The 12,941-nt window shown below is 61.5% G+C and overlaps 5 protein-coding genes across 5 annotated transcripts, besides 14 other annotated features; 3 read left to right on the forward strand and 2 right to left on the reverse strand.

Annotated features, from left to right (window-relative positions):
- Positions 1-260: 260 nt before the first annotated feature.
- EKO05_0010287 (uncharacterized protein) lies at positions 261-1,038 on the reverse strand (the record flags this gene model as incomplete). Its single annotated transcript, XM_038943015.1, has 2 exons — positions 261-889; positions 1,002-1,038. The coding sequence occupies 2 exons, from the start codon at positions 1,036-1,038 to the stop codon at positions 261-263; spliced, it is 666 nt and encodes a 221-aa protein (XP_038794391.1).
- A 346-nt stretch (positions 1,039-1,384) lies between these two features.
- EKO05_0010288 (Ceramidase) lies at positions 1,385-3,821 on the forward strand (the record flags this gene model as incomplete). The annotated part of the gene is made up of 2 exons (XM_038943021.1): positions 1,385-1,680; positions 1,724-3,821. The coding sequence occupies 2 exons, from the start codon at positions 1,385-1,387 to the stop codon at positions 3,819-3,821; spliced, it is 2,394 nt and encodes a 797-aa protein (XP_038794390.1).
- Positions 1,513-1,591: a tandem repeat.
- Positions 3,657-3,683: a tandem repeat.
- Positions 3,684-3,721: a tandem repeat.
- A 76-nt stretch (positions 3,822-3,897) lies between the features above and the next one.
- Positions 3,898-4,049: a tandem repeat.
- A 101-nt stretch (positions 4,050-4,150) lies between these two features.
- Positions 4,151-4,188: a tandem repeat.
- A 289-nt stretch (positions 4,189-4,477) lies between these two features.
- Positions 4,478-4,528: a tandem repeat.
- A 98-nt stretch (positions 4,529-4,626) lies between these two features.
- Positions 4,627-4,654: a tandem repeat.
- A 533-nt stretch (positions 4,655-5,187) lies between these two features.
- Positions 5,188-5,236: a tandem repeat.
- Positions 5,237-5,272: 36 nt separating this feature from the next.
- Positions 5,273-5,302: a tandem repeat.
- Positions 5,303-5,311: 9 nt separating this feature from the next.
- Positions 5,312-5,343: a tandem repeat.
- Positions 5,344-5,614: 271 nt separating this feature from the next.
- EKO05_0010289 (uncharacterized protein) lies at positions 5,615-8,384 on the forward strand (the record flags this gene model as incomplete). The annotated part of the gene is made up of 2 exons (XM_038943185.2): positions 5,615-5,847; positions 5,900-8,384. The coding sequence occupies 2 exons, from the start codon at positions 5,615-5,617 to the stop codon at positions 8,382-8,384; spliced, it is 2,718 nt and encodes a 905-aa protein (XP_038794388.2).
- Positions 6,428-6,464: a tandem repeat.
- Positions 8,385-8,527: 143 nt separating the features above from the next.
- Positions 8,528-8,577: a tandem repeat.
- A 154-nt stretch (positions 8,578-8,731) lies between these two features.
- Positions 8,732-8,807: a tandem repeat.
- A 415-nt stretch (positions 8,808-9,222) lies between these two features.
- Positions 9,223-10,195, forward strand: EKO05_0010290 (uncharacterized protein; the record flags this gene model as incomplete). Its single annotated transcript, XM_038943113.2, has 3 exons — positions 9,223-9,252; positions 9,353-9,587; positions 9,672-10,195. The coding sequence occupies 3 exons, from the start codon at positions 9,223-9,225 to the stop codon at positions 10,193-10,195; spliced, it is 789 nt and encodes a 262-aa protein (XP_038794387.2).
- A 445-nt stretch (positions 10,196-10,640) lies between these two features.
- Positions 10,641-10,794: a dispersed repeat.
- Positions 10,795-11,123: 329 nt separating this feature from the next.
- EKO05_0010291 (uncharacterized protein) lies at positions 11,124-12,218 on the reverse strand (the record flags this gene model as incomplete). The annotated part of the gene is made up of 3 exons (XM_038943089.1): positions 11,124-11,710; positions 11,762-12,018; positions 12,100-12,218. 3 exons carry the CDS (start codon positions 12,216-12,218, stop codon positions 11,124-11,126), a joined length of 963 nt encoding a protein of 320 aa, XP_038794386.1.
- Between the last annotated feature and the right edge of the window lie 723 nt (positions 12,219-12,941).

A 12,941-nucleotide genomic window follows, 5' to 3' on the forward strand; every position in this document is an offset into this window, starting at 1 on the left:
GGTAGGTGCGGGAGAGTAGTCGCCAGCTGTTGTGTATTCTGTACTGCAGACTACAAAGCCAGAGCCAGAGCCACGGCCGCAGTGGTACGATCATGGTAGTGGGAGGTGCAGCCCAGCACGGGTAGACCTGCCGCCTCTCCTGCTCAGCTGTCAAGCCACTTGGACTGTGGACTCTCCACGCACCCCGACGCTCGTCCTGTCCTAGACATGGGTATCGTCGATCTCTCAAGCTTGTCGTGCGTGGTGAAGGCGCCGAGACATCACACTGCACCGGCTCGTCGGCGCTCGAGAATCTGCTGCTTCAGTCCCTCGGCGGCCACCTCGGTCTCCAGCACTCTCCCAACCCCCTTCTTCCACGTCTCCTCCAGCGTCTTGATCTCGCCGTGCACGCTCTCCTGCTGCGACCTGCGCCGTGTCTCGACCTCCTCGTGCTGCTTCCTCACGTCTGCCAGCTCGGTCTCGACGCGTTTCAGCATGTCCTCGAGCTGCGCGTTGCCGACCAGCCAGGCGTTCTTTCCAAACTTCTCCAGCAGTCCCAGCTGCGTCAGCCGCCCTTGCACGTACTCGGCGCTTGTGTAGGCCTGCTTCAGCGCGCGGTTCCACTTCTCCAGCAGCTCGGGCCTGTCCTCGTCGCTGGTGGGGGTTGTGTTCTCGGGCGCGTCGAGGTCCTCGTAGCGCTTCAGGTCGATGCCGGACAGCTTCGACGCAGGGTTCCCGTCCAGGCGCGCATGCTCGCGCTCGACGAAATCAGAGAATCGCGGCGTGTACGTTGCGGCGGGGACGAGGGCGGGGTGCAGGTCCGACGTGTCTACGCCGGCGCTCCTGATGTCGGCATCGATGGCTGCACGCGCCGCTGCCAGCCCGGCCTCGTCGACCTGGGTGTCGACATCTGCAGCGCATTAGCTCGTGGGAGAGGGAGAGGGAGACGGCTCGCGCCGCACGTCCAGGCGCCGGCGCATGGGAGCCGAGCAGAAGAGACGAAGCAGAGCGTGTCCACGTACACGGGAGAGAGTCGTAGTATTCGTTGATCAGCGGCATGGCGGGGGTTGTGCACGCAGGTCCACCAGCAGAGAGAGTCGTTGCAACCTTCGATCCACTAGCGCGCCGTCCCCCGGCCGTCCACGAATAGAACGTCATGCACCTATAATAGCCTATTCCTGCAGACACGCCATTCTTCCTGCACCACCCATCATTCCTCCTGCACAGCCTATCCTTGTAGACACATCATTGTTCCTGCACCACCTGTTCCTGTAGACACACCACCGCCCCGCGCGCTGTCATGTGTTCTGACGTACGGGATTGAGTTCGCCGCTACTCCAATGCCCTCCCCCCCACTGCCGTCCACTGCCGCCCACTTCCGCCTTGGACACCGTCTGAAGAGAAAATGGCGCGCTCACACATCGCCGTCGCCTTGAGCGCCGCTGTCGTCGCCCTCGTGGTCATTGGACAGCTCGTCGCCCACCTGGGACTCCCCAATGTCGACCTGTGGCGCTGGACGCTCGAGCAGGGCTTCCACGACCACGACCACGACCACGACCACAACCACAACCACAACCACAACCACAACCACGACCATGATCACGACCACGACATCCAGCAGGACCCGCTCATAAGCGATCGAGGGCCCGTCGCGGATGCATCGCAGTACCTCATCGGCGTAGGCAAGGCAGACATCACCGGGTAGGTCCACCGGCCCGCACGCACAACCCAGCTGACCACGCAGGCCCGTCGTCGAGCTCAACCTGATGGGCTACGCCAACACATCGCAGGTCGGGACAGGCCTGCGCCAGCGGCTTTACTCGCGCGCCTTCGTCGTGGGCAGTCCGCACGACCCCCGCGAGCGCATCGTCTACATGGTGCTAGACACGCAGTCCGGCGACACGGCCATCCGCAACGGCATCCTGGACGGCCTCCAAGCGCTGGGCCCCGAGTACGCCGTGTACACAAAGGACAACGTCGCCGTCACGGGCACACACAGCCACTCCGGCCCAGGCGCCTGGCTCAACTACCTGCTGCCTCAGATCACCAGCCTCGGCTTCGACAAGCAGAGCTACCGCGCCATCGTGGACGGCGCAGTGCTCTCCGTCCAGCGCGCCCACCAGAACGCCGCCTTGGGCACTGTCGGTGTGGGCAGCGCAGACATTGCCGACGCCAACATCAACCGCAGCCTGTTCGCCTACCTCGCCAACCCGGCAGCAGAAAGAGCCAGGTACGCGGACGACGTCGACAGGACGATGACGCTGCTCAAGTTTACGAGGTCCAGCGACGCCAAGGCCATGGGCATCCTGACCTGGTTCGCCGTGCACGGCACCAGCATGCTCGGCAACCAGACGCTGATCACGGGCGACAACAAGGGCGTGGCCGCCTATCTGTTCGAGGAGGATGCCGCGGCCGACGAGAACATGGCCGAAGGCTTTGTCGCCGGCTTCTCGCAGGCCAACGTCGGCGACACTTCGCCCAACGTGCTCGGTGCCTACTGCGAAGACGGCACGAACCAGCAGTGCCGCTTCAACGACAGCACCTGCGCCAACGGCAAGAGCCAGGACTGCCACGGCCGCGGTCCCTACTTCGGCCTGAACGACGGCGGCGCAAGGTCGTGCTACGAGATGGGACGGCGTCAAGCGGAGGGCGCCCGCAGCATCTTCGACACGGCCAGCTTCACGTCCATCACGGGCAGCGTGCGCTCGTTCCACACCTACGTCGACTTCTCCAACTACACCGTCCAGCTCAGCAACGGCTCTGTCGCCACCACCTGTCCCGCCGCCATGGGCAACTCGTTCGCAGCGGGCACGACCGACGGCCCAGGCGCATTCGACTTTGTGCAGAACGACCCGGGCGCGCCCTCGAATCCTTTCTGGAACGTCGTCGGCAGTGCCATTGCGCCGCCATCAGAGGCGCAGAAAGCGTGTCAGTTCCCGAAGCCTGTGCTGCTGAACGTGGGTGAAGCCAACACACCCTACCCGTGGTCGCCGAACATTGTCGACATCCAGGCGATGCGCATCGGCCAGTTGATCATCATCGTGGCCCCCGGCGAAGCCACCACCATGTCCGGCCGGCGATGGCGCGAAGCCGTGCACGCCGCGGCCAAGACGTCTCGCATGGCCAGCGAGCCCATTGTCGTGCTCGGCGGTCCTGCAAACACGTACGCGCACTACATTGCCACGGCGGAGGAGTACGCAATCCAGCGCTACGAGGGCGCGTCGACGCTGTACGGCCAGCACACGCTCGCCGCCTTCATCAACGCAACACTGACCCACCTCCCTTACCTGTCCGACACCAAGCACGGCGCCATCCCCCCCGGCCCCTCGCCACCCGACAACCGAGACAAAAGCATCAGCCTGATTCGCGGCGTGGTCTACGACGGCGCACCCTTCGGCAGCTCCTTTGGCGCCGTCAAGACGGACGTCGACCCCACCTACCACCCGGGCGACACGGTGCGTGCCGTCTTCGTCGGCGCCAATCCACGCAACAACCTCCGCCTGGAAGAGTCGTATGCCTCGATCGAGCGCTTCGTCGACGGCTCGTGGACGCAGGTCCGCAGCGACCGGGATTGGGACGTTGTGTTTGAGTGGAAGCGAGTGAACAGCCTGACGGGGACGAGCGAGGTTGTGGTTTCGTGGGACACTTTGTTTTCGACTCGGCGTTTGCGTCCAAGCTCAGGTTCAGGTTCAGGTTCAGGTTCAAGCTCCAATTCAAGCTCAAGCTCAAGCTCAGAGCTAAAAGCAGGCCGCTATCGCATCCGCTACTTTGGCGACGCAAAGAGCGTCGGCGGCACCATCAGCGCGTTCGAGGGCAGGAGCGGCGAGTTTAGGATCCTGTAGCGCCTACTCACGTTCCAACATTGATATATCCATCTACACGGGGTTCTAGTGCTGGTTCGGGATTTATCGGTGCTTGCTCTTACTACTCTTACTACTCTTACTACTCTTACTGCTCTTACTGCTCTTACTGCTCTTACTACTCTTACTACTCTTACTACTCTTACTACTCTTACTACTCTTACTACTCTTACTACTCTTACTACTCTTACTACTCTTACTACTCTTACTTGCTGTTTACTACCCACGCGCAATAGAGTCACTGCACAGCTACTCACCTACCTACCTCCTAACTTGCTACTTTGTTCTATTATATCATGTCTTACCCATGTATACACATACACATACATACACATACACCTCCACAAACCCTCCCTCGCCGTATCCCAGAATCTAAATACAGTCGTAGACCACTCACCCAGATCCAGCATACCCTCAACCCACATGGCAGTAGGCAGGCACCCAACAGCGCGCTGGAATTGCCGCGTGCCATGTACGGTTCACCGCTAGCGTAGCGAGATTCTGGAGGTGGACACGTGATGCGGCGCTAGAGGTGCTGGAGCTGCGGGCATCACGTGAGTGCTGGAGTGCGCGTCCCGTCCAGCGGCGCGGAAACACGGGAGGTGCTGGATGGCTGGGAGGAAACGTTGTCTGTGTGCGCGTGCGCGTGCGCGTGCGTGTGCGTGGGCGTGGGCGTGGGCGTGGGCGTGTCAGTGGGTGTTGGCATTCGTGTGGGCCCCACCCAGCCTTGGTGGTGTGGTTTGGCGTTTGCGGAGTTTGTTGGCTCGTGCGGGGTTTCTTTTTTCTTCTGAGCGGAGCTGAGCGGTGCTGAGCTGGTTGCGAGACGGGGTTGGGGGCGCCGTGGCATAGGTCGTTGTTGTGGGGCGCGTTGGAGATGCAGATGGAGAGAGAGGGTGTATTTCGTGATGGGTTTGATCTTCATGTTCATGCAAGTACCAGCGATGCGCCTCGTGTGCGCCTCATGCAGGTCGTGCAGGCTTGGAGATGGCGAGGCGGAAGAGGGCACGCGTCGCGGTTCCAAGTGACGCGTCTCGAAGCGGAGTGATTCTGGCAGGGCTGTCAGAAGCAGATGAGGCGCACCAGACGAGTGCAGACCAGGCCAGCCTCAGTCATGGTCCCGGCGCAGTGTCGGCAATGCAGGGAAGAGGGCTGGAATTAGAAACCGGACTGGTGCCCATCTGCAAGGTACATGGTGGAGCGATGGAGCGCGCCGGAGATGTGGGCGTGCTGATAGGCGGGGGCTGCGGCGAGGTTGGGATGCTCCAGCCACTCGACGACGCACGACATAGTAAACACGCCAACAACAGACGTAGGATTCGCGCCCAACTTCTACTTCTACTTGCACTCGCACGCCACGTCCACGCCCACGCCCACGCCCACGCCCACGTCCACGCCCAACGTCCCACCCAGTCGCTCTTTTTGGACATTCTCTGCATCTTCATCTTCATCTTCATCTGCATCTTGGTCTTGGTCTTCACCTTTACCTTCACCTCCAACGTCACCTCGACATCCATTCTTCTCGACGTCACCTCGACTCCATTCTTCTCGACGCCACCTCGACATCCATTCTTCTCGACGTCACCTCGACTCCATTCTTCTCGACGTCACCTCGACTCCATTCTTCTCGACGCCACCTCGACATCCATTCTTCTCGACGTCACCTCGACATCCATTCGTCTCAACGTCACCTTGACACCATCACGACACCACAGCGCACGAAGCCCAGCGACGGCCAGCACTGCCTCCATCCACTCTCTCCTTCACCCCCCACGGCCATGGCGGCCAAGGTCAACATGGCGGCGTTTGGCGGCGCACACACGGCGGGCATCTTCTCGGACATGACCGTCGACGGGCCGGTGATAGGGACGCTGGTGGCCATCATCGACCGCGCGCGCAACCTGCCCAACAAGCGCACCATGGGCAAGCAGGACCCCTACTGCGCCGCCCGCCTCGGCAAGGAGGCCAAGAAGACACACACGGACAAGCGCGGGGGGCAGACGCCCAAGTGGTGCGTGTGCCGATGCTCGCTGCCCCACGACTCGCCATGCTGACGCGCACAGGGACCAGGAGCTGCGCTTCACCGTCCACGACTCGCCCGACTACCACCGCATCAAGGTCTCCGTCTTCAACGACGACCGCAAGACGGAGCTGATTGGCGACACCTTCATCGCCCTGCACCCCGTCATCACCCCGGGCGGCGGCCAGTCCGACGGCTGGCACGTCCTCGACTGCAAGGGCAAGTACGCCGGCGAGATCCGCATCGAGTTCACCTACTACGACACGCGCCCCAAGGCCGACAAGGCCGTGGCCGAGAAGAAGAGGGAGACGCCGCACCCAGACCCCCAGAGCCCCGCCGTGGGAGGCCCGCGAGGCGCCCGCGAGAGCGCCCCCATCAAGAGACGCCCGCTGCCCTCGGACCCCACCGCCGCCGCGCCCTCGCCCGTGAGCACGCCCGAGCACCGCGGACTGCAGGGCGTGCGCGCCGGCCCGCGAGAACTCGGCTCGCCTCGACACCGCCAGGAGCCCAGCCGCCGGCCGGTGCCGGATGCCTCGCCCGTCAGCCTGGTCGCTGCCGTGCCCAGTGCTGCCCCCGTCCCCGTCCCCGCCTCCACGCCCACCACCCCGGCACGCCACCAGCCCCAGGACCCCTACACGCCGCCCGACCCGCGCGCCTCGAACCCCGCCCTCGCCCACCACGGCGACGCCTACGACCTGTCCTACGCCGCGCCAAAGCCGTACGAGGTGAAGCCCGCCGACGCCCTGCCGCGCCACCTCACCGACGCCGCCCACGGCAGGACCATGTCGCACGACGACGCCCGCGCCCCCAGACCCCACGCCCAGCCGCTCAGCGAGCCCCTCCACTCGCACTCGGCGCCCGTCCTGCCCACCCAGCACGCGTACGAGCCCGAACAGCGCTTCGCGTCGTACGCCCAGGACCCGTACGACGACGCCTCCTACCACGTAGCCCCGCTGCGGTCGAGCCGGAGCAACCTGCGCAGCCAGGAGCACGCCCCGCCCGTCGACTACCGCCCCAACGGCTACATCGAGGCCGCCTCGCCCTACGACGACAGCCACTCGCCTCGGAGGCAGAGCGCCATGCAGCCGACGGTAGAAGACGAGGACTTTGACCTGCCGCCTCCACCTCCAGCGCACAGGAAGAACGCCGCCACGCTGCCCCACAGCTTCGCCCGCCACCCGGAGCAGTCGCCCGAGCCCAGCTACGACCTGCAGCGCCAGTCCTATGCCCCCGACTACGACTACCGCCAGCCGGGCGAACGGCGCTACACGCACCCGCGTCCGACTGTCCAGTCCAACAGCCGGCCCGTCTCGCGCGACACGATGGCGCCCTCGCCGCTCAGACAGGAGACGTCGCTGCCCGCTGCCCTTGTCGCTGGCCTGGACGCGTCTCGACGGGAGCGGGATTCGTACCAGACGCCTCCAGCCTACGAAATGCCCCCGCGCCCAGCCTACGAGACGTTGTCGCAAACACCGCCACGCCTGCGCCAGTACTCGGAGCCAGCCGACTACCGGGCACCGCCCCAGTACACATCGCCCGTACAGCCGCACGAGCTCGTCCACTACCAGGCCCAGCCCTCTCAGGATTCGTACTACGAGCACGACCCCCCAGAGGAGCCGCGACGGAGGTCTCCTCTCGAAGAATTCGCCCCCATCTACAAGCCTCGCGCCCACAGCCCCAACCCCAGCCCGCGACACTCGCCCAACCCGGCCAGCGAGCGTGCATCGCGCATGGCCGGGCGAAGCATGCCCACCCGCAAGTCGGTCTCGCCGCGCCCACCGCCTCCGGAAGAAGAGCCTGGCCAGCGCCGGCTGTCAGGCGTGCCCTTTGGCCCAGACGACTTCAACGTCCTCAATCCCTCGCTCGCCAAGCCAGCGGGCGACGAGCCAGAGCGGCCCGGCAGCAGCATGGAGTACAACGACAAGGGCCAGATTGTCACCTTCAGCGGACGCGTCGTGGACGCCTCTGACCACCTGCCTATTGACAACTGGGCGCCCGAGCCCGAGCCCAAGGGCACCGTCAAGGAGAAGGCGCCCCGCATCCGCGCCCAACTCAACGGCAGCCGGGGCTTGCAGGAGGCGCAGGCGCGGGAGGACAAGTACCGCCGCGACCGCGAGGAGCGCGACCGCATTAGGAGCGCCGCAGACGTTACCTTTGGATCCGCAGAGGCCGTCCCGAGCCAGGCGCTGGTCATGACCCGCCGGCAGCCCGACTTCGACACGTCCAACGCCCTCGTCCTCGCCGACCGTGACCACGGCTACGACAGCCGGCGTCCACAGTCGCGCGGGTATGAATCCACCACGCGCTCCCGCGAGGCGCTGCGCGAGCGACACACGCCCAACAGCTACGGCAGCTACAGCAGCCGCCACGCGGGCGCGCCGCCCATCCCCGCCAAGATTCCCCTCGACCGTGGCATGCAGAACGAGGACGTTGCCCTCAGCCTCGAGCTGCAGAGCATCGACATTGGGCCCGGCAGCGGCGCGCGCAGGCCCCGCACCCGCGGGCGAGAGTACGGCGCCTACATTTGAAGAAGCCTAGTCCCTTGTGGATGGTGATGAGGATGGAGGTACGATGAATGGCAGAGGACGCGACACGCTGTACGATAGCCCTAGACCCTCTGGACTGGGCTGGCACGGGCATGTTTTTAGATCTGGAGTTGGTATTTACCTCGCTTTGTTTCTTTCTCTATTTTCTTGGTTTTCTTTCTTTTCTTTTCGTTTCGTCACTAGGGACGGGACAGGACAGGACAGGACGCTATTCACTTGGTCGGTCGGTCGGTTGATCAAGGTACTTGTCAGGTTTGGTTGGGAGGCGTCTTGGGATACCCGCTTTGCACGTTTGCACGCACGCAGCCGTGTTTGCATCACAACATGGCATGGTATAGATAGTACGAGTATGGTATAGTGTAGAATAGCACAGTATGAGCATGAATGCAAGCATAGTATAGAATACATTACAATTAGACTACAACAATAATAAAGCATAGTACATTATATATCCTCTGCTTTTCCTTTTAGCAGCTACTAGTACGTTCTTACGCTTGTAGAAGTCAAAAATTTATACTATTCAGTTATATGTATAGACACGTCTGACAGTATCCTATCAGAAGAGAGCATTTAATTCAACCGCTAAACAACCAAACACCAAACCTCAACACGACGTGACTACAGTAACAGCCAGCTGCTGTGTCGTCATCGCCAGGTGGAGCCCGAGCCTCGGCCGCGCTAGCGACGTGCCTCGGCTCCCGAGGTCAGCCCCAGGTTTGGGGACTTCGGATGACGACCGCGGGTGCGGAGCAGAGAGTATCTCGACTACGGATGCTGCTGGCTTCTCTTCCTCTTTCTTGTCACTGCATTGTTTGTTGGGATGGATGGTTCGACGCTTTTTGATGTTCGGGTAAATGCACCTCGCTCCTCTATCCCCTCGTCCCTCGGTCGATTGCCCTCCAGCTCGAGACCTCCTCCACACATGTATCCCAGTCGCTAACACGACGCAGGGCAAGATCGTGCTCGTCACCGGCGGCGCCAAAGGCATCGGACGGATGATCAGCGAGGGATTCGTGCAGAACGGCGCAACCGTCTACATATCCTCGCGCGACGCAAAAGCATGCGAGCAGGCGTGCAAAGAGCTCAACGCGCTCGGCAAGGGCAAAGCCGACTTTATCGCCGCCGATCTGTACAAAGAGGAAGATCTGACGCGCATTGCGGATGAGCTGAAGAAGCGCGCTGGCAGTACGTCCCAACCTGTCCCGACTCCACGCAGCGCAACGCAACGCAGTACCAAAAAAAAACCCCACCCACTAACGCACGCCCCAGAACTCGACGTCCTCATCAACAACAGCGGCAGCAACTGGGGCGAATCCTACGACACCTACCCGTCAGCCGCCTGGGACCGCGTGCTGACCCTCAACCTCAAGCGCGTATTCCAGCTCACCCAGGCCGTAACCCCCTTGCTCACCGCCGCCCAATCCCCCCAGTCCCCCAGCCGCGTGATCCACATCGGCAGCGTCGACGGCCTGCGCGTCCCCGCGCTCGAGACCTTCGCATACAGCGCCTCGAAAGCCGGCCTGCACCACATGAGCCGCGTGCTGGCGAGCCACCTGGGCAAGCGGGGGATCACGAGCAACACGATTGCGTGCGGGCCGTTCCAAAGCAAGATGATGAAGGCGACGCTGGAGAAGTTCCAGGAGGTTATCGAGAGCGGGATCCCGTTGGGCCGGATTGGCAGCCCGCAGGATGTGGCGGGGACGTGTATCTGGTTGAGTTCGAGGGCGGGGTCGTATGTGAACGGGGCGACGATTGCGTTGGACGGCGGTAGCGTCGTTGGCGCCAAGTTGTAAGCAAGCAGTGCTGTACCGCACCCTGTAGTTCTATTTTCAATGCAGCACCTCAGCTCTAGGTATTTTCAATGCAGCACCTCGCAATCCTCCATGGAAAGCTGGGAACAACGTGCCGAGCAACGTTCCTCCAAACGTGTACATGCAATGCCAACCGCTACGCCACGCTTTCGACACAGCATCCAATCGCACCACATCGTGATTGCCCAGCCAACAGGAAATCACAACCCCTACACTACACATCCGACAACCCCACCGAAGCGCTCGGCTATCCAAACCACCTCCCTTCCCCACGCAGAAGCCACACCTCCAGCACCAACCCCCACAGCCACCGAGCGTAACCCGATTGCTGATAGTAGGTTGGCGGTGCACGTCGCCACATGCCGGCTCAACAGGCGTGATACAAGCAACACGACGATAGTCAGAGAGGAGTCCTGTCTATCCTTAGCTGTGACATGTCAGGGCTAAGTAGCACTAGCGTGTGGTAACGGCCACCTCTAACCTAGTGTTGGGAACGAGTACTGTTGTAGTCTGCGTGCTTGCTATCTGAGTGAGCGCTGATACCTTTTAGAGACTTGCTTGGCATGGTGGGTAGAGCTGTGTCTTGACGCAATATGTTCTATTGGTTGTTTCCCTATGATCATCCCACTCTTCAGTCCTGCTACGTTACATGATCCTAACAGCTTAGATTTGACATGTGCTTTAACATGGGTCTTGATCCAGATTACAAGATTATACAAACACCAAGACGAGATGAAAGTACAGTAGCAATCTTAATAATCGTCTGTACTAAAGTTCAAAGTAATGCCATGACACTCGACAAGATGCTCAATGTATCTCTCCAAGCAAGCCATGCTGTGGTATCTCATGCAGCCCAAACCATAAACGCCAATCCCAGACAGACTCCAGTCTCCTTACACTTGTTCCATGCTCACGGACAGGTCAGACTCCTCCGCCTCCGGCTGTCCTCGCCATTCAGTCCGAGCATCTGGCCCCGGAGACCTTTCGGCAGCTTGGCCTTGGCCCAGCACTGCATCGCCAGCCTTCTCATGAGCTCCATCTCCTCGCTTTCCAGCCTGAGCTGTCTCTTCGCGAGCTTGCTCTTCCTCAGCTTCACGCCCTTGTCTGCGCTCGAAGGGTTCATGTGCTGCAGTCCAGGGGCGGTGAAGATGCGCTTTCCGCCCATGAACGCGGTGCGGTCGGCGACGGGCGACGAGACAAGAGATTCAAGATTCACGCACTCAACGATCAGGGCTTGGATGCCGGCGGATAGTTGGGTCGCGCGGGAGAGAAGGTAGGGCCAGTGGTCGGGTCCCCAGAAGGGGTCTGAGGAGAGTGCATCGCGGAGGGCGGGGAGGATGTGGGGTAGTGGCGGCAGGGCGCGAGATGTCGATGGCTCTTCGGTAGTTGGCGTGTCGGCATTGGATGCAGCAGCGACGGAGCATGTGGAGAGAAGCGAGGCGGCAATGGTAAGGCGAAGGTGTGATTCGGTGCTGAGCGTTGCAGAGGTAACGCAGGCTGCCGTGTGTTAGTGTCGTTGGCAAGGAGCACAGAGCTGCTTGAACCTACCAGGACACCCTCTTGTCCTACACCAATCCTCTTCTTCGTCGACGAAGCACTGCAGACACAGGAATGCTCCACGCGCCTCCCCGGCAAACGCTAACTCCAGATCTTCGCTTTTGTGGGTACACAACGCAGCCTCAGCGAGTGCCGAAGCTCGGTTGAAGAGCTCCAGCACCGGCATGACCAGCGCATGCAGCACATCACGGTGCAGAACCCACGTTTCCTTGCTCTGTGAGTCGCATTCATCGTGCTGCGCGCAGAAGCTGATGAGGGGTTAGCTGGTGTCTCGTTGCAGCCCAACCAGAACGAGGTGGGCGAGGCCAACAACATGGGGGCAGACGTACCTGGTGTCCCTTGCGAGGTAGTTCCTCAACATGCAGAACCCCTCAGACGCATTGAGCACTTCGATATCCTCCTGTGGGATCACAAACGGACTCAGCTCTTCACTCTCCTGGCCGAACATGATGTTCTGTGATTGGCTGATATCCCTGCGTGCGCATCGATAGGCTTGGCGGACCGTATCTCCTTGCTCGTGGACCAGCAACGCTCTCAGCTCTCAGAATGCGGTGGATGGGGAAAAGCAGGTGAGAAGGTGAGAAGGTGAGGAGATGCAGAGACGTCAACAGGCAGACAGCTCGAGGGAACTCTTTCCTTATTTCAACGAAATGACGCTCTCTCGTCCACGGGAGCGCGGTCCCACACCGCAGCACCGCTTTCCTGGCGTGCTGAATCGAGACCCTTCCCCTTTCCCGATCGGGCGATGCCTTCCCACACCAAACTCTCCGACCACTCAGCACATGCGCCACAGCGCGCAGCCAGCGTCGCCCGCTATCAGAGACGTGCTTTACGGCGCGACGGGGAGCCAGTCTGCGGCTGCACGGTATCGCCAACAGCTGCATCTGCTATCGACGTGTCGATGGTTGTGGAAGGTGGGATCGCGGTGCACAGGGAAACTGCGATATGCGCAGTGGGGCGCCATGTCTCCAGATAGAGCGCACAATCGGAGACACCCACGCGTCACCCGTCTGGATCGGCCAAATGCCAGCCTCGCCATCGCCCGAACCTGGTGTTCGTTCGGGATGTTGCTGGTCAGAGCGACGTGATTTGCTTGCAAGGTGAAACACGATTCGATAGCCATGGTCGCTAGGCTTGCGCGGCTCGCCCAAAGGTCATCTTCATTGCATGA

This window comes from Ascochyta rabiei, chromosome 19, assembly GCF_004011695.2.
Source record: "Ascochyta rabiei chromosome 19, complete sequence".
Classification (NCBI taxonomy): Eukaryota; Fungi; Ascomycota; class Dothideomycetes; order Pleosporales; family Didymellaceae; genus Ascochyta; species Ascochyta rabiei.